At 38.2% G+C, this 25,112-nt stretch overlaps 1 protein-coding gene across 7 annotated transcripts in view; it reads left to right on the top strand.

Annotated features, from left to right (window-relative positions):
- The window catches only part of LOC130911222 (PR domain zinc finger protein 10-like), a 40,381-nt gene that overhangs the window by 1,315 nt on the left and 13,954 nt on the right, over positions 1-25,112 (top strand). Inside the window, exons 1-15 of one of the 7 annotated variants that reach the window (XM_057829046.1) lie at positions 1,359-1,383; positions 4,510-4,624; positions 4,878-4,984; positions 7,893-8,066; positions 8,166-8,225; positions 8,299-8,403; positions 8,471-8,645; positions 12,406-12,647; positions 15,234-15,434; positions 16,153-16,225; positions 16,311-16,428; positions 16,523-16,643; positions 16,731-16,982; positions 21,145-21,489; positions 22,825-22,980. In XM_057829046.1, the coding sequence (XP_057685029.1) occupies positions 4,889-4,984; positions 7,893-8,066; positions 8,166-8,225; positions 8,299-8,403; positions 8,471-8,645; positions 12,406-12,647; positions 15,234-15,434; positions 16,153-16,225; positions 16,311-16,428; positions 16,523-16,643; positions 16,731-16,982; positions 21,145-21,489; positions 22,825-22,980 (2,118 nt within the window). In that variant the 5' untranslated portion in view covers positions 1,359-1,383; positions 4,510-4,624; positions 4,878-4,888. The other 6 variants (XM_057829048.1, XM_057829041.1, XM_057829043.1 and 3 more) reach the window with 6 other exon arrangements.

Raw genomic sequence — 25,112 nt, 5'->3', positions numbered from 1 at the left:
ATTCTCGGCTGTCCTGTTCGCCATCTGTGTTGTTGTGGAGACGAATTCCGACGCTGAAGAGTGACGTTGCTCGTTAAGAACACGTCACGCAAATAAACGAATCTGATTTGTCGATTGATTTTGTATTTGCTCGAGAGGCCGTTAATGGGCTGGGACCCAGACTATACTCCCAGTGTTTGAAAAACACAGGGAGAACAGTCTGGCCGTGCCAGGCAAGTAATTATTGACATAAACAATGGAGAGCTACTAATTTATTTTTTGATTGAAATTTTTTAAAAAATTTGAATAAAACGAAAACATTGAGAGGGGTTTTAATATAAAATTTCTATAACTTGTACTAACATTTATCTTTGAAGAACTACAAGTCTTTCTATCCATGGATCGTTTTAAGAGAATGTTAATAATGTTAATGCCATCTTGTTGATTTGTTATAATAAACAAATACAGTACTTATGTACCGTATGTTGAATGTATATATCCGTCGTGTGTCTTATCTTTCCATTCCAACAATAATTTACAGAAAAATATGGCATATTTATAGATGGTTTAAATGGCGATTAATTACGATTAATTAATTTTAAAGCTGTAATTAACTCAATTAAAAATTTTAATCGTTTGACAGCCCTAATATGTATATATATGTATATATATATGTATATGTATATATAATGGGAAAACCCATTGACAGTGTATCAAATACTTGTTCTCCCCACTGTATATATATATATATATATATATATATATATATATATATATATATATATATGCAAATCAGTATTTTCTAATTTTGAAATTATACATTTATAAATACCATGTTTATTTAATAACATTAACATTAACATGTATTAAATTATACATTTATAAATACCATGTTTATTTAATAACTAATATATATTATAAATGAAATGGATGAAAGAAGAAATACACACGGATTATGGCTCCAAGTAGCACAAAATTATTTTGTATTGTATTCACACTGCACGCAATGATGGCAAAAGAGGTCCTATTCATTTAAACCGGGAAGACTGTCCGTGAATGCTCATGTTTCAGCGCCATTGCCATCGCTAAACGTCCAGTCCGTGAGGTGTGAATCGCTGAATTGTTAAAGGATTCACAAACGATTTGGTTTATAAAAAGCCGTATTAACATGGGTATACTTCAGGACGTTAAGAGACGGTTCTGACCCAATATGGCTGAACTACGCGGATGGTCTTGTACAGAGAGGTCCTACTCAACTTTGACGTCATGTTGGTTGCACTCATTTCAATGAGGCGCGAGGGGCTCTGTCTTAAGATGCCCGAAGAGCGAAGACATCGAAATTGACTCCATATAACGCATTCAAGTAGATGTCAGCTTCGTCGCCATCTTGGTTGTGGCAATCCGGTACATTTTCGTCCTGTCGTTTGAATTACGTATCCATTGTTGCTTCTAAATGAATTAAGGCAATATAACGCTGAAAGCTGTTTGGGTCGTTTTAAAAAGACATGTACTATATTGGGATAACGCCCATGTTTATTGTCTGATTTTGCTGCGATTTAAATGCGTAATTCAGTCATATTTTTCCACGACTACTGCTCAGTACTTACTTAAAATGAGACGCAATATTTACTTAATTTTAATACCAAGGTAGGCCATGTTTTGTACGCATTTAACAGGCAATTTAAATCGTCTAGTGGCTACTGCTTTTGCTTCTAAATGCTAACCAATCAGAACGCAAAGAACACTTCGTTGCTGGGCAGATTATGTTAATATATGCAATACGACCGTCGCTGCAGCTACCATTCTGAGGTAAGGACAGCTGAATTTTTTTCATAAAACGCCTTGAAACCGGGTATTTCCTCCACCTAGACGCGCCGCTCGAGTCTTAATATGTTTACGTTCGTCATTAATCAACCATTCGTCTGCTTTCGGGAGCATAAGCGACACTGGACAAGATTGTATTTGTCGCTAGTTGGCTGCGTCGCTGGTAGTCCCACCCAAAATGGAGCCCGTCTTCCTTGTTCCACACTCGTCTTGATGGCTGGGCTCGACAAACTGGCGTGGGGGACGGGTGGGTCGACTGAAATACAGCATTTATTTTCCAGTTTATACCACGTTTTGGTCGCAATATCTTCACGTAGTCGACGATTCGAGGGACGAGATGTTATCCGTTCCTCTCATGTCGGCCTTGGAGTGGCACAAAAAAGGCCGAAATGCTAACACTGAACGCCCGCGTTTCTACTGCTCTCATTTGGTGGTATGGTCCGATTGGGACCGACAACCTACGGGGTTAGACAGGGGGGTAATCCTTAAATTACGTTATTAGACGGGTTGGATAGTCAAATCTGACGTTTACATTGTATTTCCCAGCCATCCACATTCTTGCCGTTGAACCACACGCGTTTGCTTATGGGCATCACATCACTGGCGGCCTTGCTGTCAAACCCTAGCTGCCCTCGATGCTTTTACCCCCGTTTAGATTGTGCCGGGTGACCGCTCTGCATGTGTACGATGGATCACTCTTCTGCTTTTTATTTTTTTCATGTTGAGTACCCGTGCACGTCACAAAAACACATTTAAATGTGCACCGATTGACATGCTGTAGTTAAATGCACTATGTGGGGGGGAGGGAGATAACGGCCTCGCTCATTGTTTTGTATTATTATTATTATTGTTAATATTATTTTAAGTTTAATTATTTTTCTGATTTGGTTCGGACTACCCTTTATTGTCATTGTAGCATACATATACAACGAGATTATGTTGCTCCCTCGTGCAAAAATAAATAGGTCATCATCTTGGAATAAAAAATATGTGAAATAAATAATTGTATATGGCGGAAAACACATCGAAAGCTGAAAAAGCACTTTATGCACTAATCTTTAAAATAAACTGCTGCATTTTAAGCCAAAACAGCTCTTTTGTTTAATAGAACAATATGTCTATATGCTGCCATAGCATATTCATGGCACATTAAGCCCCCCAAACTATTTTAAATTTGTCCGTTTTACCCTGGAAACTCCCGTTTACAGAGGTCGCGCAACCGCTTTTGTTTCAACCTAGCTATAAAAAGAAGGTACGTAATCGTATTTATTATTCGAAATGTCTGTCATTTTTAGCTTAGTCATTAATTGATGTCTAATACTTAGTTTAAAAAAAAACACGACTTTAAAAAATTATTCACTCGCATATTCTTAATTTTTAAACAAATCACATCACAATAAATAAATTAATGTCTGCAAATAAGGCACGAATATCTACCTCATAACTATCGCTTAATTGTATTTTTTTCGTTACTGTTACATTTTCACCAATATTTTAGATGATAAATAATCGATCCGAACAAAGAAAAATTGAAGAAAAAAAAGTTTAAAAGGGTAAATATATGAAAATGAATATCTCGACCACTCCTTGATGTCTGCGATTTCTGCATCCCGACCCTTGTTATATTAACATGTTTCACCCATAAAATCCCCCCCAAAATCCAACTGTGGCCATTCACAGCTGTGTCTTGACACTCAGTTATGCATGCTACATGGAGTTTTTGAATCGAAAAAAGGTAAGTACGCAATAATATCTTGTTAAAATCATGGCGTCTTTAATTATGCTCTTGCGTGCTCTCACCTCCAGTTAGGGTTTTGCTGTTGATTTTTTTTTTTTTTTCAAATGCCCTCCTGTTCAACATTTTTCATCCCCCAGAAAATTGAGATTTTAAGCTCTTCGATGATGTATCACATATGCATATGGGACAATTTTGAAATCTGGCCAAATTGGGGGTCTCAGAGCGGAACTTCAAGTCACCTGAGTGTTTTCCGCCATATACAGGTTAAAAAGGTTGATAAAATATTGCACATTGTGATAGTAAAATGACCAGTGATGTAAAGTGCAGATTAAAAATGGGGATTTGAATAATCACGGTAAATTGAGTGCTTAAACGATTTAATAGAATAGAATAGAATAGAATAGCCCTTTATTGTCATTACACAGTTGTGTATTTGTAGGCGTGTTCATTATCTCTTATAAAAATGCACTCGCATGAAAATCCTTCAAACTTTAGTGAGCCAAAGTATGCATTTTACATTAGGAAAATATCACAATCCCCTACCAAACAAATTTCTTAAACAGGTTACAAGTCTTAAATTTATCGCTTTACATCCCAGAACCCAACTCGTCGGATGAAAATCTGATAAGTGTCAGTCAAATATTTCCTGATTCACAAACACATTTTAAAACTCCATATGCATTTGTTTACAACATCCAAGTCAAGTGAATGGCTTCCACTTAAATTCATGCATTTAATATCGCGTCTGCCCTCAAACTCAGTGTTTGATGAAATATTTGCACTTTTTAAGTAATGCAAATATAACGGTCCAACATTGGCAAAAACGTAATATTTAACAATTATAACCACAATGTGTAGCAGTGTTTTGGTATTGCAAATAATTTCACAAGAGAAATTTGACCTCTTTAATGCATACATTTGATTTATACCTGATCATTTTTTGTTTTTTTTTATTGCCTGTGGAAAAGGAACCTTCATGCCACGGAATCAAGAATTGATCGCCGCATAATCTGGATTAATTTTGACAGAATCGAGAATTTTTTGCCGGGGATTCTTGGCAAGATGACATAATAACAAGCGATGGTAAGTTGTATTGAATAAGTGTACAATATTTATATAGTAATAGCATTTTAAGATAGTTTCGCTTTGTAGATACTGTATATTGGTACTTAGAAGAAAAAGGGAAGAATAACATCCTCACCATTAGTACTTTAACTGTTCTATAATAAATACATTAACAGTGGATTTATTGTCAGTTGATTTGTTTAACTTTTTGGTCCAACTATGAGCTGACCAGCATTTCATTTGTCAATGGTATGGCATGAAACATTAATAGGTGTTGCTGGTATGAGTACGTTGACCGGCGTGAACATGGAAAACAAGCCGGAGTCCGCCACCGTGTGGAATCAGTCCGAGAATACGGATTCAGCCGATGCACCTCAGGTAGTGAGAATGAAAGAAAACAGCTAATTGCATGGATGCTGTCATTGTGTCCTCAAATAGTTTATTTTCATTCATTCAATTCAATTCGAGTGTGATATACAGTAGAGTGCCTAATTGTGTTGCCGTGGGTTCCACGCAGTATTGTTTTTGGCAGCCCTTTTAATTGTTGTCTTCGTCTTTTGAACGAAAATACTTCTTAGTCTTAGTCATATTTTTAGGGCTGCAACTAACAATTATTTTCATAATCGATTAATCGGACGATTAATTCAACGATTAGTTGATTAATCGGACGATTAATTCAACGATTAGTTGATTAATCGGATAACTGTCACTTCCCAGATAGCAGACCGACGTTGAAATGATGTTAAATCAACATTCCACTGTCGATCTTATATCGTTGAATCAACGTTGACACCCAACGTTGATTTGTCTTCACTTTTGCACCCTCGATCCAACGTTGAAATCCTCTGACCAAAGCACACGGTCCCAGTTGAAGCCTGGGACCGTGTGTATTTTTGTGTGAGACCAAGATTGAGCTTTTTGGCAAGAAACACTCTAAGTGGGTCTGGCGTGCCACGAAAGATGCGCATGCTGAAAAGCACCTCATACCCACTGTGAAGTATGGGGGTGGGTCAGTGATACTGTGGGACTGTTTCGCTTCCAAAGGCCCTGGGAACCTTGTTAGGGTGCATGGCATCATGAATGCTTTGAAATACCAGGACATTTTAAATCAAAATCTGTTGCCCTCTGCCCGAAAGCTGAAGATGGGTCGTCACTGGGTGTCTCACTAAGACAATAACCCTAAACATATTGCCAAATCTACACAGAAATGGTTCAGCAGACACAAAATCAAGCTCCTCCCATGACCATTTCAGTCCCCAGACCTTGTTTTGTTGGCAAAAGGGGGTTGTACAAAGTATTAAGACCAGGGGTGCTAATAACTGTGACACACATTTTTTGATGTTAAATAATTTTTTCTTTGTGGGATTTTGTCCCCACTGAATGAATGCACTTGTATTGAAGGTTGGATTTTTCTCTTTTTTTTCCATTAAGGTCCCATATTATTTGAATTAAAAAAATATTAGAAGCTAAAAAACACATCTTTTTCAGGGGTGGAATAATTATGGAGGGCACTGTATGTTACGTTAACATACCGGCCACGTTCGCATTTCGTTGTTCATGCAACATGTAACATTATCATACTGTAGACTTATTCAGCATGTTTTTTTCTATTGTATTTTTTTAAAATTGCCTTTTAGGATGACATATTCTGTTCTATGTATTGGATTTTGTCAAGTAAATTTCCCCCAAAAATGCGACTTATACTCCGCTGCGACATATCTTTTTTTTCCCCCCTCTTCATTGCACATTTTTGGGCTGGTGCGATTTATACTCAGGTGCTACTTATAGTCCGAAAAATACAACATTATCGAAAATTTCAATGCCAACCATACTGATGATTTTGATGGAAAATCAACATACCGGTGTTTTTTTGCAGGGAAATAAGACTGAAAAAGTGGGAGTCGTCTTATATTTGCGGTCTAGACGTTATACCCATTCACGACGCTAGATGGCGCCAGATATCATTGAAGCGATGTTCTGTCAAGACAAATCTCAGCTACTCTCGAGTTTTAACCGGTTTGCATTATTTTATTGTAATGTTTTTCCTTATTCAGATTTGTTTCAAGACTACAGTTACAGTTAGACTTCACTTTGATGGTTAATGCAGTTATTGCAATTTTGTTGTTTTATCACAATAGATTGGTTTATTTACATTTCAAAAACCAGAAGCCATTTATGAATGTGATTGCACTTTAGTTTACATATTTAAATGTTCAGATATTAAGATTTGAATGAGGCAAAATAACATGCTTTTTCTCTCAAATATATTGTTATAAACAGTTGTTTCAGATGTAATTATTTTCTGTATAAAAATTAATTTGGTGTTCAAAAAGTCTTTTTTCAAACTCGAGTCTTGAAAAAGAGGGGGTCGTCTTATAATCAGGGCCGTCTTACTGTATATTCGGGCCAATACGGTATATTCAACATTGGTCTGCTATCTGGGTTTTTTTCAATTACCTTCACAATTTATCATAAAGTTTTTTCAGGTATGTTGTAACTTGTAAGTAACAGTGAAGACAAACTGGATGGCTATTTGCTTCAAAAAGTAGTATTTTATTACCGCCTTCTGACTTAACTGTAGTCAACAACTGTATCGATTATCAAAGTCGTTGGCAGCATATTTATTAATTGATTTTAATGGATTAGTTGTCGCAGCCTTATTATGAACCTAGTTGTGACAGTAAAATGTCTGAAAATTGGCCAAAATGTCAATTGGTGTTTTCCAAAGTAAAATCAGATTTTTGTACATCTCCTACTTTAACTTAACAAAAAATATAATGAATAAATCTAATAATATTTACAACTGAGAAGTTATATGTATGTTATAATTTCAAGAATTTAGAAAAGTTTACGGTGAAGAAGGTCCTAAACCTTTAATTGGTTATCAAAATAGTTGTCGATTAATTTACACATCGATTAGTTGTCGATTAATTATCGCACATCTACATATTTTAGTCATTTCAAAATGTGTTCGTCTTAGTCTAGTTTTAATCTCATACAAATTTCGTCTGGTTTAACCCGACAGTTCCTCAAATGTTTTCGTCTGCCAAATTCAAAAGTTTTAGTCCAAAAATGAATAAAGGTTTCCAACTATTTCAAATGAAAATGGAGACGTGCACATATTGTAGCCACAAACTGTATGTACAAAAAAAGTTGGCCGAGCATTAAAGAGGATGCTTGTAGTCTCCCAAGTCACGTTTTTAGCTCATCATCGTCATGAAAAAAATGTTGACTGACGAAATATTTTTCTTGTCGTCATTGTTGACGAAAACAACAATGGTTCCAGGTTCATTTCGAGGGTGGCACAGTGGCCCAGTTAGTGTACAGTGGAGATAGCACTGATCCGGCGGCGCGGGGGCAGCAGCAACGAGTGGTCTACGCTGCCGACGGCAGCTCGTATACGTCGGTGGAGTCGGCAGAGCACACGCTAGTCTATATTCACCCTGCGGATGGCACCCAGGTAGGGTAAAAAAAAAAAAAATTCTGAAATTTTGCAAGTTGATCTTACAAAAAACTTTGCGAATAATTTTTATATACAGTATATAATATTTTTTTTCAGGCCGTATTTGCAGATCAACCTCAAGTGGCGTACATCCAGCAAGATGGCACAACTCAGCAGGTGCGGGTGGCCTGATAATCTATTTTTTTTTTACCTTAACACAATTTTTAATTGAACCTTTGTCCCTGCCAAGGTGGCGGTCCTGCTGCCAAGCGGGCAGAACGTGAACACAGCCAGTCTCCATGTCCTCAGCAATGTGGCTGAGGCACCGCAAGCCACACTGGAACCTGCACCCCAGGTAGGGACTCATTTTCAGTTCATAGGTAAAAGGAGCCTGTGCTTTATGCTGTTTAATATTCACACAGGAGCAATTGCCCGATTCCAACTCGCAAGCCTCTATGGCTGACATGACGGACCCCCCGTCCAGCCCGCTCGGGGCCATGGACACTACAGACGACTCTGAAGAAGATGACGATGACGAGGAAGACTCAGACATTGACGACTGGGAGCCTCGCCAGCGGTTCAATCCTCACAATCTCTGTACGTGCATATTTTTATTTTCTCATTGTACAGTCATAGTTACCAAACACTGCTACAAGTAATTTACACCAAATTTGAATAGTTAATGAATGAATTAACCCTTTAAGGGATAGTAGTCACTAGAGGCGTGTGAAATTTCCGATTCTTAGATTATTAGCGATTCGGCCGTGGAAGATTCGAGAACGATTCACAAACATCCAAATTCCGATTATTGAATCATACCAGGTAAAACGGAAATAAAAAACAGTCAGCGAGGTCTTCAGGATGCAATGAGGAACAGACCGAGAGTAAATATCATGTTGAACTCATGCCGCTAGATAAAAGAAAAAAAAAAAAACAACAATAATACCTGACTGCGGCCGTCAGCCGCTACAAACAGCGCCCAGTTGCTACAAACATACGGCAACATACGGCTATGGTAGATATCACATATATCTAGAACTAGATGTGAAATGACAGACGGCGGCCGTGTTAGATCATATACCAAGAACTAGATGCGAAATGACACTTTACCGCGCTAGTAAACAGGTGCCATCTTAAAGCAGTAGACTTCTCTAGAAGGCTCTGTTGTAGCGAACCTAATTACTTTTTATTTAAAAAAAAAAAAAAAAAAAAACGGCAAAATCTTGACTTGAATCTATCTTTAAATGATGAAACAGTTTTAAGACTTTCACGTCGAAAGTAGACAGAAGGGAAATTATGGAATAACGGGAGCAATTTTAACAACTTTAACGGTTGATTCACAACATTAAATTCATTGAATGTAGTTTAAAGCTGCCGATACAGAATGGGGACTTGAGTATTTTATTTACTGTTTTTAACTTTTTTTTTTTAAGTGGGGGGAGGGGGGTGATTTGTGGTGCATCAATAATTGATTTATAATCGAATCGGAGCCTCTGAATCGTAATCGGATCGTTAGGTGCCCAACGATTCCTACCTCTAGTAGTCACTACAGTGGACATTAGACCGATCCAAAAAAATGAACTGTGGAAAATTGCTGCTCCTCAGGGTTATACTTATTCCTTTCCTAGACAATAGCAACATTTCACGTTCAAAGTGCTTTATTTGGTGTGCCAAGCCATCAAGTTGTCCACTAGTGACTGCTCTCTATGCGTTGCCACCAGGGTGAGGGATAACCGATAAACTCCCAAATAATTAACGAAAAATCAAAACAAATACGCTGTTTGACGATCTACAAACACATCAAGAAATGCGCGGTTTATTCATTCGGATCACTTTTTCGGTTCATTGTGGGAAAGCAATAGGGAAAAACCGTTATGGAGGACGCGGACAGTAATTGCATACCAAATAGTACAAAACTTCACACATATGTCTTAGACCTGAAGATGAACAAAAATAGCCTTTTGGAGGAGAAATTCAAAAACGTTGAAAAAGAAAAATTATGCGATGGACCGGTCTAGTGGACATCTATTAAAAAATAGTCTTTATCTTAACTCATTTACTGCCAGCGTAAGTCACAGTGTATGTGTTGTGGTAGTTGGTGAATATTGACAGCAATAGATGTTCAATCCATTTTAACTTGGAGGGTCTGGAAGCGATTAAAATGGATTGGACATCCATTGCTGTCAATGGCAGCCAAGGACTGAAGCTATGTGAGGTCAAAAAACAACAAATAAATTCAGTAACTGTGGCCTGTGCCACAGTTATTTTATGTCTTTTTGTTTTTGAATTTATTACGCTTTGTTTTACTTTATTTTTTAGATGTATTCATTCATTAACTATTTATATATAACCCTTTAAGGTCTGGGCCTATTTTGTCTGATTTTGCATGCCTTTGAAGTTGCCTTTATATTTCAAAGAAAGAATTGTTTACGATGGCCTGGTTTGGTCCCTTTTTTGTGACACCTTGAACTTCATGTCCAAACTGTTGTTTCCTTCACTGACCAATTATAAATCATCATTTTGGGCCCAAAAAGACCAAAAATTCCAAAATCGTTTTGTCAAAATTTTTAATATTGATGTCCAATTGACAACCAAACATGTGTAACGAACCGTTTTGAAACTTTGTAATATTTATTCAACATGTTAGGATGAACATTCAACCAAAAAAATTTAGAATACATAGTCTTATATTTGACAATTCAACATAAACAACAGGTATAGCCATAGGCGTTTTTTGCCTTTATACACGCTCTAGTCAAAACAGGTTATATACAGCAGACCAAACAGTGAAGAAAAGTGAAAAAATATACCATCAAACACAAAAGGTGTTTAGAGGCCATCTCTTTATGAGTTTAGGTATTGCGGCCCATCACCTGATGAAAACTATGTACACACAATCAAGCTTCTTGAACACACATTTATATACACAAATTGAGAAGACTGATTGTGGGAAAAAATATATATATAACATTGGGGGGAAAAAAGTATTTTCAAAAATATTTACAATAAACAAGTTACATTTTTTTCAGGCATGCCACTCCGAAAAGCAGTTTCGTCCTGGAATTAGACACAGGGCTACATCACACAGACCACACTTCCATGGGGTGTCGGTCCTCTTTCCACCCTTCCATTTTCATTTCACTTTACTTTCATTGTCACTATAAATGTACATGAAAAAAATTTAGTATTTATGAAAATAATAAAGTATAAAATAAAAATATATACAGCAATAAATAATAATGGAAATCTATATGTATGACAATAGAAAGAATACCATAGCTGAATATGTACTACATCCCTAATCTTCATATAGAAAGAAGACCTGCACATTTATTATTATATACACAAACACACACTTATATTGCATCAAAATTAACTTTGTCTTGCAATATCAAAAGAAACTTTCAAAAGAAACTTTTTCAGCATTAAAAAAAAAAAAAAAAAGTGAGTTGGCTTACCTCTGCTCGTCGATGGCGTCACCCACGTGTTCAAATCCGTCACTATCTCCGTCACACTCGAGGACTCTTCCGAAGAAGACGATGATGACGAATTTGGACCATCCTCTTCCTCAAGTTGATCAAAAAGCACAATTGCTTGCGCTAAATTTAGTTATCTGTTCATTCTCAAAGTCACACAAAGTCGCTCGCTCGCTCGATTCAAACGGCCGTCGGTCGCCACCTCGCTGCTTCAGAACACTCCTCCCTCTCGTTCGGTGGAACCTCGCATGGCAGTTATATATATATATTTTTTTTTTTAAAACGCATTTTGTGCTTCCACTGTGACTTCGAAAGGGTTCGTTTGATTTGTGTTTTTTCATGGAGCTTCCGTTTTGAAAAAGGACAAGAAATGATGGAACTGTAGACATAAACAAATGATCCATGCAGCGTTTTAATGTTTTTTTGAGAGGACAATAAAACTATAAAACTTAAATGACAATATCTCACGTTTTAGTTGGTCGATTGACTTCAAATAACAACGAGAGTAAACCGCAACTTCCGCACTTTAAAACAAGACCAACCAACGGCATGTGGGTGACGTAATTAAAACGCCAGGGCGCTTCAAAGACGACGTGCGCTGAGGACGCGCCGGCGCGTCCTTCGACTCTCAAGGGTTAATATATACATATATATTTGTTGCCCATCGTACAAAGAGTCTGACAACACTAATACTAAGATTGGGGTCAAATGGTGTCGCAAAATATTGTCCAGTGGGCTGCAGTTGGCCCTTTGGCCGCACGTTTGAGAACCTTCAATGGCAACCTATGAGTGACCTTTAAAGAATTAAATTTGTGAGTCATGAATTGAGTAAATATTAAAATTAACTGTATGAACACTATATCACCATGTTTTTTTGTCAGGGTGCGAGGAGTGCAACAACTCCAACACATCAGATTGTCTAACCCATGGGCCTCTCCATCCCATTCCCAACCGACCAGTGATGTCTAAGGCTCGTGCCAGCCTGCCTCTGGTGCTCTATATTGACCGCTTCCTGGGCGGGGTCTTCTCTAAGAGGTTCATTCCCAAGCGTACCCAGTTTGGCCCCGTGGATGGACCCCTGGTGCCCCAGAGTGCACTGCAGGACAACTATATTCATCTGAAGGTGAGTCTGTGACAGTTTTCCATTAATATCTCAAGAAAGACAACCACACAAAAAATGTAAAAAAATTTTTTTTTTTTTTTTTTTTTAAAATACTGAAGCACACATGGTTAAACTCAAGGCGCGGGGGCCAGATTTGTTCCGCCATGTTATTTTGTGTGGTCCCACAAAAGTTTGTGTTATTGGTTAAAATAACATTTGAATAAAATTTCTGTAGTCCTCAATCAAAGATGTAGGAATACAGAAGTCTGAAGAGGACTACAGAAGTCGGAGAATATTTACTCTTTTATTTATTTATTTTTAATTTGAAAATTAGGAAGTTTTTTCATTTTTTAAATAAATATTCTTTTAAACAATTTAGGGCTGCAGCTATCGATTATTTTAGTAGTCCATTAATCGATGAACTAGTTAGTTCGAATAATCGAGTAATCGGATAAGGAACATGAAAAATTAAAATACCTGAGCTGAGTCTCACACGGTATTAAAAATAAATAAATGAGGATCTACAAACAACAAAAGAACAATTGGCTAACTTACATAGCAAAAGTCCGCTATCTTAAATGCTATAAAATGCTAACGTTTTTTTACTCCACTGCTGTTAACAAATGATTCAGACTTGTATTCCCTCAAAAAACGGCTAAATATACATATAAACTAAATTGCGAATGCATTAAAAAATATTAGCCCAAATAAAAGCTTACGTTGATCTTAACAGGGAGCAGTTGGATTCAGCCATGTGAAATAAGGCAGACCAAAGGCAATGTATCCACCCTTCTCAATAAACTAAATGTAAACGCTTTCAAAATAAACCATTACAACGCCACTTTAATTAAACGAATACTCGAAGCAAAAAATGTAATTTTATTTTTTTCTAATCGAATACTCGAGTTAATCGAAAAATCGTTGCAGCACTAAAACAATTATTAAAAGAGTAGACTTGCTGTTTAACTATTTTTTTAATTCAAAAAATGTAAATACAGAGAAAAATCCCAACATTTAAAAATGTAAGGAAAATATTTGCTGTGTCATCCTTTTTTAAATGAAACTATAAATTATTGATTTTAGAATGTACTGTTTTTTTAATAAAAATGTAGTGTTTTCCTCTTTTGTTATTTTAATTAAAAAATATTCTAAAAAGGATAATTAAACTTTTCCCCCTTTTTTTTAAACTTAAACACTGTATTTTGCTTTTTAAACATAAAAAAGTGAGAATGTTTGCTTTTTTTTTTATTATAAAATTTAACATTTAAATGGAACCATGGAGGAAAGACTGTTACTTCTTAAAAGAGAAATGTTAGTCTGAGTTATAATTTTGATATTCAAACCCCATTAATGTCCCCGTTTTTGTTTTCTTTTAATTTCAAGAATGAGTTTAACTAGTGGGTCGCCATTGTTGTTGATGACGGAATGCACCCTGGGCTGTGATGTCACTGGGCAGCCCTGCCGTACTTCCACAGTGTCACTCGTTAGCTAGATAAACATGTCGTCTGTTCTGCCCTACCAATTTAAACCCGAGCAGAATAGTGATGAATAGAACAGCACAGTCTATATTTCACAAAACGAGCACCAAAAGCAATTAAGCGATGGTCTCCAGCAGGATTTGAACCCGCGTTTTCTGTGCGACAGATGAGCGCATAGAGCACATACTTCCGCGTGACGGTGTCAAGTATTTGATACATCAAATACTTGTTATCAAATACTTGTTCTCCCCACTGTACGTTGTATGTCTGCGGTTAAACCTGAAAGGGAAACGCAACGCAGACAACAATAACATAGGGATTGCGTAAAAAGGTTTATTGAACATGCAAAAAAAAAAAAAACACGCGATCACGAAAGGGAGACACAAAAAGGGTCCGTGGCAGTAGGTCGGGATCAATAAAAACCCGAGGGAAAACCGTGGTGAGAGGGAGACGAACAGAAAAAATAAGGCAATTATGCAACTAGCAACGAAGGGATATACAATTTGCCATGTAGCAGCAAGTCAGTATCTCGGCAAGCCGCCTCGGATCGGTTTAAAGACACTGCTGATGAGCTGGAATTGGATGTAGGTACAATGTTGGGAACTCATCCCACAGCTCTGTAACGAAACAATCTGACCAGCAGCAGAATGTGACAAAATCATGCCAGTCGTCATACTAGCTATTCTCCCAATCCAGCCGAACCGCGTCATCACCCCCAGCGTGCATTTCGCGCGTAAAACATAGCGCCCTCCAAAACAAGCACTAACTATCATAGATTTTTAAATGAATGGCAGTAATATGTGTTTCTAACAACATATTTGAGTAATTGTGGCTTATTATAGCCTGCAAATCTAAGTCTGAGGTTCCATTTAAAATACCAGATAAGAGAATAACTGCTATCACAAGGCTCATAAATGGACGTTTTGGATGATTAGGTCAACAATGTCTCAACATGTGTCAAAAATTTATCAACTCTGAAAATGGTGATTGATTAATCATTGCAATGATTATCGACTAGTTGTCGATTAGTTGTGGCAGTCCAAAGTGGCCCTTGACAGAGAGGAGTTTAACGCCCCTGTAAGTTGAAATGCACACAATCATCGACTTTCCCTTTCCATCACGGCCTCAGCTTTGCATCCTGGATGCAGAGAAAGACGGTGAAAAATCACAGGACACATGGCTGGACCTGTCCGACGAGGAGAGCTGCAACTGGATGATGTTTGTGAGGCCAGCCCAGAACCATCTGGAGCAGAATCTGGTGGCGTACCAGTACGGCCCCGACATTTTCTACACCACCATCAAAAACATTGAGCCCAAGCAAGAGCTTAAGGTGGGAACCTATTAATATGCCAGTATAGTATTCATGGAGTATATGCTGTGGTAGTTGGTAAACTAATAAAATATTTAAAAATACCACTCATAGACAACTAGCGCCATACATGGCAGCCACTGAGTAAAATAAAATAAGAAAAAGGTTTACTTTAGAGAGTTACGACATTTCCAAAAAGCAGAATTTGACAAAAATGTTTTTTTGCCATTTTGCAGGTTTTTTTTTTTTTTTTTTTTTTTTTTTTTTTTTTTTTTTTTGCATTTTCTCTTAACGGTTTCTCATTTTTATTTGCAGTTTGTAAAAAAATATTCTGGTTTTTTTTTTTTTTGCTGTTTTTAGTGGAGGGTGTTTGGGGGGGGTTATGTTTTATTTTGTTTTGTTTGTAAGGATTTATTTGCCTTTTCCCTGTATTTTTTCATGATGTTTTTCAGCTTTTTTTGTAAGGTTTTTGGTGTTTTTTGCATTATTTTGTTTTGTTTTTTTCACCTTTTTTTGCAGTTTTTTTTGTTCATGTTTATGTGGTCTTTATTTTTTTTTTTAGGGTTTGTCACGGTTTTTGCCGTTTGTTTTTTTCCATTTTTCAGATTTTTTTCCCCCCGTGTTTTTTCGCTCTACGGGTTTTAACGCAAGACAGCACAGAGACTACAAAATGCCATTTCTTCAGCGAAGAATGGATTTGGGCAGTGATTTAAAAATGGAACTTATGATCCTTCTGCAGGTGTGGTATGCAGCAACATATGCAGAGTTTGTCAATCAGAAGCTGCACAGTGTTACAGAAGAAGAGCGAAAAGGTTAGCATTGTTAGCCATGAAGCTTCAACCAAATTCACAACCACAATTACTTATGGCAACAATAATAATAAGATGTACTTCTCAGTTTTGCGGGAGCTAGAGAAGAACTGGCCATGCTATGAGTGCAGTCGGCGCTTTGTGAGCTCCGAGCAACTCCAGCAGCATCTCAACATGCACGACAACATGATCCAATCTGTCAGCAGGTACATTTCCACTGTGTTGTTGTTTTAATGTGTAGTCTTTTGTTTAGTCATGATTTATTCACTTTTTTTGTTGTTGCATGCTGCCCTCCTCCAGGTCCAAAGGGCGTGGGCGGGCCAGGGGCAGGAAGCGATTTGGGACTAGTAGGAGGCCGGGACGGCCGCCGAAATTTATACGTTTAGATGCACCAGTTGAAGATGAAGTGGACAAGACGACTGTAAACAGCCTGTTTTTCAATACATGTTCAATTCTGAGAGTCATATTTGTTCCAGTTTCAACTTTTAACGGCTATTTTTTTCCCAAGGAGATGCTAGATCTTTCAGAGGCCCAACCACTGGACGAGCCAATGGAGGCGGCTCAAAATGGCGTTGAAGTGACCGTGTCAGAGCCGGACACTGAGGCGGAAGGCCAAACTGCGCCCCCGGCAATAGAACCCTCGGTAACCCCACCCTCTAACCCGGACCCGCCTCCCCCGGCAAAGGAGGAACTCGCGCAGGACGAACAGTCGGAAGCTCATCTTTTGTCTCCAGACGTTCGACGTTTGAAAAGGATGCGGGTGAGACTTGAACACCTGATGTTTTGTCGTTTTATTACTTTATTTGATTACCGTAATTTCCCGAATATAACGCGCACTTTTTTTCCCATAATCAACTTGTAAAATCATGGTGCGCATTATAAACAGGAACATGGATGGAGACAGAAATATATATTATATATATATATATATATTTTTTTTTAAAACTTTTTTTTTTTATTGACACGGCCATGTTATGTTAAAGAAACGTATGCGGCGATCCGTTGCCGACCATTACGGTACGTGACGTCACCATTTTGTTTCGGTAATACTTCACTCTGATCAGCCGAATGATTTCGTCTGTGTTAAATTCTGCTTTTTTCACTCTTCATAAAGCACAGAATTTAGTTTCTTAAACTCATTTGAGTCAACGTTTATTGCAGCTCCGCAACTCGGACCATAACAAATGTAACAACACAGACTTCCTGTGTCCGTCAACTATATCTGTCCCTCGGGAAACTCAAACCCAAATAACAATAGTTCCTATTGTTACTTTTGTGTCGACAGCGATGAGTTCTCTCGGATTTCAGACTTACGTTCTCACTTTCATTTTATCATATCAATCCATGGAGGAAACATTTATTCATCATGATGAAACGAGCAAGTTATACAGCAGCCTTTAAAAGAAAAGTCACATCTGTTTTTTTTTCTCCTGGATTCTGGTAAGTTCAAGAAGTTGTCAAATCATATTATTACCGTAGATACTGTCAGTTTATGGTAATGGTTTGAACTACCAATGTGCTATGCTTGTGCTGTGTTTCACCAGTCAGTAAAATGACATTTCTGTATCTGTACACGAGCTCTGTTTTCTTGTGTTCTTCTATTTATTGGTGCTAAAATTAGGGTGCGCGTTATACACGGGTACAATAATTTTCTCTTGATTTTACAAGTAAATTTGGGGTGCGCGTTATACATGGGTGTGCCTTATATTCGGGAAATTACGGTACTTTGCAAACTGAAATGAGAAACTTATCATTTCAAGTTCTATGTACTCAGAAATTTTAGTATGGCCAACATACTTTATCATGCAAGTTAATTCAACTCGGTTGATCAAGTTCACAATGTTAACCCTTCGAGCACCACTGTTTAAATTTTTTTTTTTTCATTCATTCATTTTCCATGCTTTTCCTTTTTTTTTTAAATTAGTTTTGATATCACTTTTTAAATGGGTGGAACTCCTTCCAATGCCAAAACATTGGGTCGAATATGTGCTGCTCGTGGACTGTCTTGCCACATGGAATCGCTGCCGCTACGGACGGACACTTAACTTACGTAACTTTGTGTTTTATTGGACTGATCATCAAAGAGGTTGAATATTCCTCTTCAGAATCTGAAATCAGAATCAAAATTATCTCACTTTTGAATGGATGTAAAAGATTCGAGCTGGACATAAATGGAGTAACATAATTTGCTGGATGACAGTTAATGACAAGTGTCATATGCATTCATTAATGCCCATGATAGTGTCATGTCATAATTATGATGGTCTTATGGCAGTCTTATTATGCCGCTGTCAAATAAAGTCTTACCTATTAACCCGAAAAAATCAACAAATAACCCGCACTGGACTATAAAATGGAGGATTCAGAATGAGGGAAAAAAGTAGCGCTTTATAGTCTGAAAATTACGGTATACTTTGTGTAGCGCATGTTAAGTCCGACTCCACCACTTATGTTTGTAGCGTTAGCCGCTAGCGTTAGCCTACCGAGCTTCTGTTTGTTTGATTCCCTGATAACCACATGACTTCATACTTAAGCACACTGACTGCTTTCTTAAAGGGGAATGAACATAGCCGAACAAAACAGAGTCAAAGTGGGATGTAAAGACTATATTTTCTTGTTTTATTAAATTTCCGAATTTACCGACATGGTCAAAATTACATCAGTCATCGTGAAGAATTTAAAGCGGAAATGTGAACTAAGGTTGGCCAACCATGTTTTTGAATAATATTAATGGCTAAACAATTATAAGAATATTTTCATTATTTTTTTTTTACGCAACCCTTCCAGATTCTTTAACCCATAGCAACGCCCTTGACAACGAAAATGCTTTTCTTCGGCAATCTTCGGAAATTACGTCACACTGAGAAGTGCGAGGGAAGTCTGCCATAGAACAGTATTGTTTGTTGCATTGCTTCTCGGTAAGATGCCATGGCGGCGTGTGGCGATGTTTTGTTCTCACTCAAATGAAAAGTTGTATGAGTGGCCAAAGGATAGCAGGGCACGTAAGTTGACATCTTTCGTTTGCACGAAGCGAATGAATTTCACACCATCATCGAGTAGTGTTCTCTGCTACAAACACTTCGAAGGTGCCTGCATCTTTAACCGTTCTGCTTATGATCAAGGATTTGCCAAAAAAGTAAATGTGATTTTTGGATAGATGACTGATGACTTTGTCAAAGCAGAGCTGCCAACTGTTGTGGAATGAACCGTAGATCTTGTCCGAAAGGGTTAATCCACTGTCAATCGGGAAAGGGGTGTGGATGTGCATATAGGCACATATAGCTGTAATTCAAGGTCACGTTGCCGTAAGAGACACACACCGCCGGTGAGTTTGTGCACATTTATTTGTATTTGTATTATGTATTTCCTCCTCCATGCTTCAAGCATTGCATTGCATTTGTACGGTTCGGCGTTTCTTTCACGGTGATCGCTTGATAGCCTTCTAGTTTGTGTTTTACAAGAGCCACTGACAGGTGACAATTGACAACAAGCGTGTTGGTTTTAATGTCTCGCAGCAAATCAGCGAGCGCGCAGGTCACACAGTGAATTATGGGAAATGTAGTCTCGGGACAACACTGAAGTGGTGCTTTGTAATCTGTTGGCTTGTGTGAAAAAACTACATTTCCTCACGCCATTAGACGCCACTTCCTGCCGAGAGCCCCAAGCTGTGTTCGTACCGTTAGCTCCATCTGTTAATAAAGAAACAAAGTTGTCAGCACGTCGTGTGGTCGATACCTTTGTCAACAAAAAGCTCATAGCAAGACACTATGCACGATCCGTTTAAGAACCACTGGGACTGGAGAGCTGTGAGTAGTAGGAGGCGAGGGGAAGATGAGCGAGAAGCAAAACTTAGCGGTCGAATGTGGCGGCAGTCCGCTATTATTTTGTTTTCACGTTTTTATATTATTATTTTATATGCACGAGAGCTGCCGGATCTGCCAAAATGAACATGAAGTCTGATTATTATTTTTTTAAACAATGTCATCAGATAGACAAAAACATAAAATTATGTGCAAATGCCTGCATCTTCAAATCATGAAAATAATAACAGCCTATATCTTACCAATCTTGTAATCTTGATGGGTCTTGTCTCCATTCCATGTCAGGTAGTCTAGGCACATTGTTTGCATCCTGATTAGCGTCTGGCTAATACATGTTAGGTACAACATGAAATTCCAACCTCCTCTTCTTCCTCCAACTCTTCCAAAACTTTGATCTCCTCCCTTGCGCTCGATCTATCGCTTATATTGCTGTTTGAATCATTGTTTGAAGGGCTTTGTATGGCGGCCGTATGTATGGAGCGCTGCGATCGCTGTTCTCGGTGTGACGTATCACTTCCGGGTTCGTCCCCTTTCAGGTTCGAACTTCGGAAACGCGATTATTTTGTCAAATATGCTACATATAAATTATTTTTTCTTGCTTTATTTGTTAGACAATGTTTAATTACTTGTGACCCTATTTGGCATGTTATGAAATTACTTCACATTTCTGTTTTCGGTAACGGTAAATTTTCGGTTTGCCGTCCGACTCGGTCATAAATTGGCTGACTGGCTTCTGTCAGTTGACCCTGGGGCCCTTTGCCTACAGTAGTAGCTTATTAGCTTATTGCCACTTAGTGTGGAGAGGACAAATGCAATGCACTTCCTGGTGGTTTTGATAGTTTCCGTCTCACTTCCTTCTGATTTTGAAACATTTCTGCATCACCTTCTGTTGATTTGGGGACCCCATCTGTTCATTTTAGGGTATCTTTGTCTTTCTAATACAGAAAGTATAACTATTGGTAATTCGTTATCGTCAGACTTGAGTTAATTTTTTTGAAAACATAAACTATGCAATGTATTAAAATTCTAAAAATGCCATGCTCCACCGTTGAAATAAAAAACATAAACAACAACATCCTTTGTGTCTCCGTTTACTGTCAGAATGCGACACTTCAGCATCACTTCATCCGCAAGAGCTTCCGTCCCTTCAAGTGCAAACACTGCGATAAGGCCTTCCGTGACAAAGACAAGCTGGAGCAGCATCTGCGCGTGCACGGCCGCGACAGCTTTGTCTTCCCGTGCCACCTGTGCAGCAAGACCTTCGTGACCGACACGGCGCTGGACGACCACTTACTAGTGCACAACGAGAACCGCACTTACCCGTGTCTGCTGTGCACCGAGACCTTCGATAGGCCCGAAGCGCTCAGGGACCACCTAGACGTTCACGCCGTGGACGGCAACTTCACCTGCCCGTCCTGCAAAAAGACCTTCCCTGACTTCATCCAGGTCAGTACTGGGTAGTGGTGTAACGGTACACAAAAATCTCGGTTCGGTACATACCTCGGTTTTGAGGTCACGGTTTGGTTCATTTTCGGTACAGTAAGAAAACAAAATGCAAAATATAAATGTGCTAGTTGTTTATTACACACGTTTGTGCTTTCAACAATAGGAACATTAGCCTATACAAAGCTAGAATTCTGCTCAAAATGCAGCAGGGAATTTAAGATAATAATAATTTACCTTTCAGACCCCGTGTATTGGTCAGCCTTCTTTTTGAAAGAAAGACGAAAAAAATTAGTCCTGTGCTAAAGAGAAAAGCAATCCCAATGACAAAGATTTTAACATGAATTTTACAAATTGAATGCCTCAATGAATCTTTTTTTTTTCTTATGAATGGTTTTCAAAAGCTTTATTGGTGGATTTTCTCAAGTTAAAGCGCCACACAGAAATTATTCAATTTTATTGTGTAAGCAGGATCTGTGTATTATTATCATTATTTAATTACAGGTGTTTTAGCTCATTTCAGTTTATTTTATTTAAATGGGCTATTATTTATTTTATTATGTCTTTATATTTTAGAAATGTGATGTAGTATTCATTTATATTGTATATTTTATGTTGTATAACTTTAGTTCCTATGTGAATATTAGTTCCTACTTGTTTAGTTGTGGTAGGAGGGTTTTGTATTGAACACGGGGCTGTGTTGGTTACTATTATAGCAGAGAAGATAGCGGTAAATCAACAAAGACAAGTCAACTGTGCCCCGATCTACCACTCAAGAGATCTGATGGACTCAAAAAGTGGGTTACGATTGCATATTAGTTTGAAAATCAACCGGATCCACAGTATTTTTACACGAGTGACTTCCGGTCTGACCGATCCTAGCTAGTAGTATTGACGCAGCAGGGCCGCGTCTCGCATCAAATAATAAACTCTGCAGTTCTTTTCGCGTGCGTCGCGTGAAGTCGCTTCTGGGACGCCTCTAACACGCGGCCGCATTGCGATTCATGTGCATCGGCTGACTGACTTTAACGCCCACGTTTCACTGCGTTCTCGCGGCGGCCAGGTTGTCGCGCCGTTGACATATACTGTTCGACGGTGTTGGTCCTCATTATAGTAGAGAAGACTGAGTAAATATTATCGACACAAAGAAACTGTAACCCGATCGACTCACAGCCTCGAAAAGTAAGGGTTACATTACATCAGAAACTCGTTCGGTACGCCTCCGTTCCGAACCGAGCACCCCGCACCGAAACGGTTCAATACAAATACATGTACCGTTGCACCCTTAGTACTAGGGCACCTTTTTGTGGAATTCTCCAATTTTTCACATTCCTCCAGGTGAAGAAGCACATCCGCTGCTTCCATTCCGAAAAGATATTCCAGTGCCCGAACTGTGAAAAGGCCTTTTGTAGGCCGGATAAATTGCGTCTACACATGCTGCGCCACTCTGATCGCAGGGACTTCCTGTGCTCCACATGCGGGAAGCAGTTCAAGGTGAGACTGCATTGCATCTGTGTATGATTTTTCATATTATTTAGGGGCAAAGAAATCCTATTATAAGGAGTGATCATGTTTCACTGCCCTTTTAAGACGCTAAACGTCCCATCCATTTTGACTGTGAGGCGAATAATTGCTGTTAGCCCTCCCAGTCAAAACGGATTTGACGTGTAGCTCTGTCAATAGCAGTCAATGTGTTTATCAAAACTTAATAATACTTACTCATATCACATATATATATACTGTATGTGTACACACAGTGTATATAATAAATATGTTTGGTTTTTTCAACGTAGTCTCCCAGAACTGTCACACACTTTTCCCATCTCTGCACAAGCTTCCGTATTCCCTCAGCGTAAAAATCTTTGGACTAATTCTCAGCCAGTCACTCATAAAACTTTTGACGTCACTTTCAAACTCCGTGTGATTTTTTTCACACGTTTTTTTCGGCTGTAACATGTGGCACCATACACAATTGACATCGTCATCATGGACATCAACTGGTTTGCACCCTTAAGCAACCAAAACGTAATAACTGATTGCCTTTCAATCCTGGAGCATGCTGCTTGGTCGGCCATCTTAATCGCCAAAACTGTTTTTTTGTTTTTTTTGTTTTTGTTTTTAAATCTGCAAAATATATTCATGTGGAAAAGAATTAAAACAAAAAAGAAGGTAGATATATCTGTATCAGGATTTTTTTAAGATGGGGTTTTCTATTTATTTAATTAACTGGTAGTTTTAAAGAAAGAAAAGCAATTAAAACTAGTGTTGCACCGATACCGTTTTTTGGCCCTGAAACCAATACCTGGCTGTGCAGTATCGGCCGATATCGATACCATACTCATACCATTTTGTTTGGAATTTATGTATATATACAAAGTGAATCCAGTATAACTTTTATTGCATACCTGGTATGGGTGACAATAGTTAAATAAACCTTTGATTCTCAAAGGCCAAAATAATGCTAAATTTGTGAAAATAAAACATGTGTGACACTAGCCCAACAGTGAGAAAGTAAAAATATAATGAATAAACTTCTTTAAACCTTGAGTTTTGGCTCTCAAAGGCAAAACTGTGCAACTTTCATGAAACTATAAGTAATAATAATTGACTATAGCATCCTGTCTCTCTATTAGCCTCCCTCTCTGTGCAGCAGCAACACACACTTAGCCACTTAGCTTAGCTTACTTTTCTTACTTCTACAGCACTTTTGAATAGGCTTGCCACCCGTCCTTTGAAATAAGGAATCTGTCCGAATTGGGAATTAAAAGCTACATTCCGTATTGAACCAATACGGAATTTATATAAATAGATACATTTCTATCTATTTTAGGAGTTTTGGGGATGTCCCTTTTTTTCGTCACCTGTACGACTTTGAGCGCGAGGGGGGCGTCTCTTATTTCTATCTCTGAAAGGTGGCAACCCTACTTTAGAAACAGGTTTCAATTTACTGTCTTTCAGTAAAAGACAAAGTATAGTAGACGAAGTGAGCTGACCATTATTTTGGTAGCAGTTGCTGCTGTTGTAGCCACAAACTCTTTGTGTTCGTTCACGTTTCGTCTTCAAATGTTTTATCAGGTTCAAAGTATTGAAACTGGCCGATTTAACTCCACCTCTCGAAAATTTCAGGCCGCGAATCTTGCATGGTTGCATTGTACTCGATAGAGATTATAAGATTAAATATGTCCAGACCGCTGACATTTTCTTCTCGTAGTTTGTTTTTCCTACATAAGAAAAAGCTGCCCAGGAAGTGGTTAAGAGCCGCTATTGGCCCGCTCTCATTGGTCAATAGCGATAGCATGCAAAGTGATCACGTGTCATCACACAACAGAGAGTGTAGTGAGCGTCAGAAGAAAAAAAGACTGTGGTCAAGTGTTATAATACTGGACAGGTAAATGGTATCGGCGCCCTGTTGCCGATACTGGTATCGATATCGGCATCTGCGCATCTTTAATTCAAACATTAGACACTATAGAGTAGTTAAACATTTTTTTTCCAAGTATGAAATAATTGTTTGGAGAGTTAAATGAGGCAAAATGGGCTAATTTTCGTTAGTACGGAAATGCTATCTTCAATTGTATATTAGCATTAAGCTAGTGGGTGTCCGGAAAACTAAATCAATTTTAATG

Source organism: Corythoichthys intestinalis, unplaced genomic scaffold (genome assembly GCF_030265065.1).
Source record: "Corythoichthys intestinalis isolate RoL2023-P3 unplaced genomic scaffold, ASM3026506v1 HiC_scaffold_23, whole genome shotgun sequence".
Classification (NCBI taxonomy): domain Eukaryota; kingdom Metazoa; phylum Chordata; class Actinopteri; order Syngnathiformes; family Syngnathidae; genus Corythoichthys; species Corythoichthys intestinalis.
Note: the sequence above shows the minus strand (reverse complement) of the source record. Positions and strands in the feature narration are given on the sequence as shown.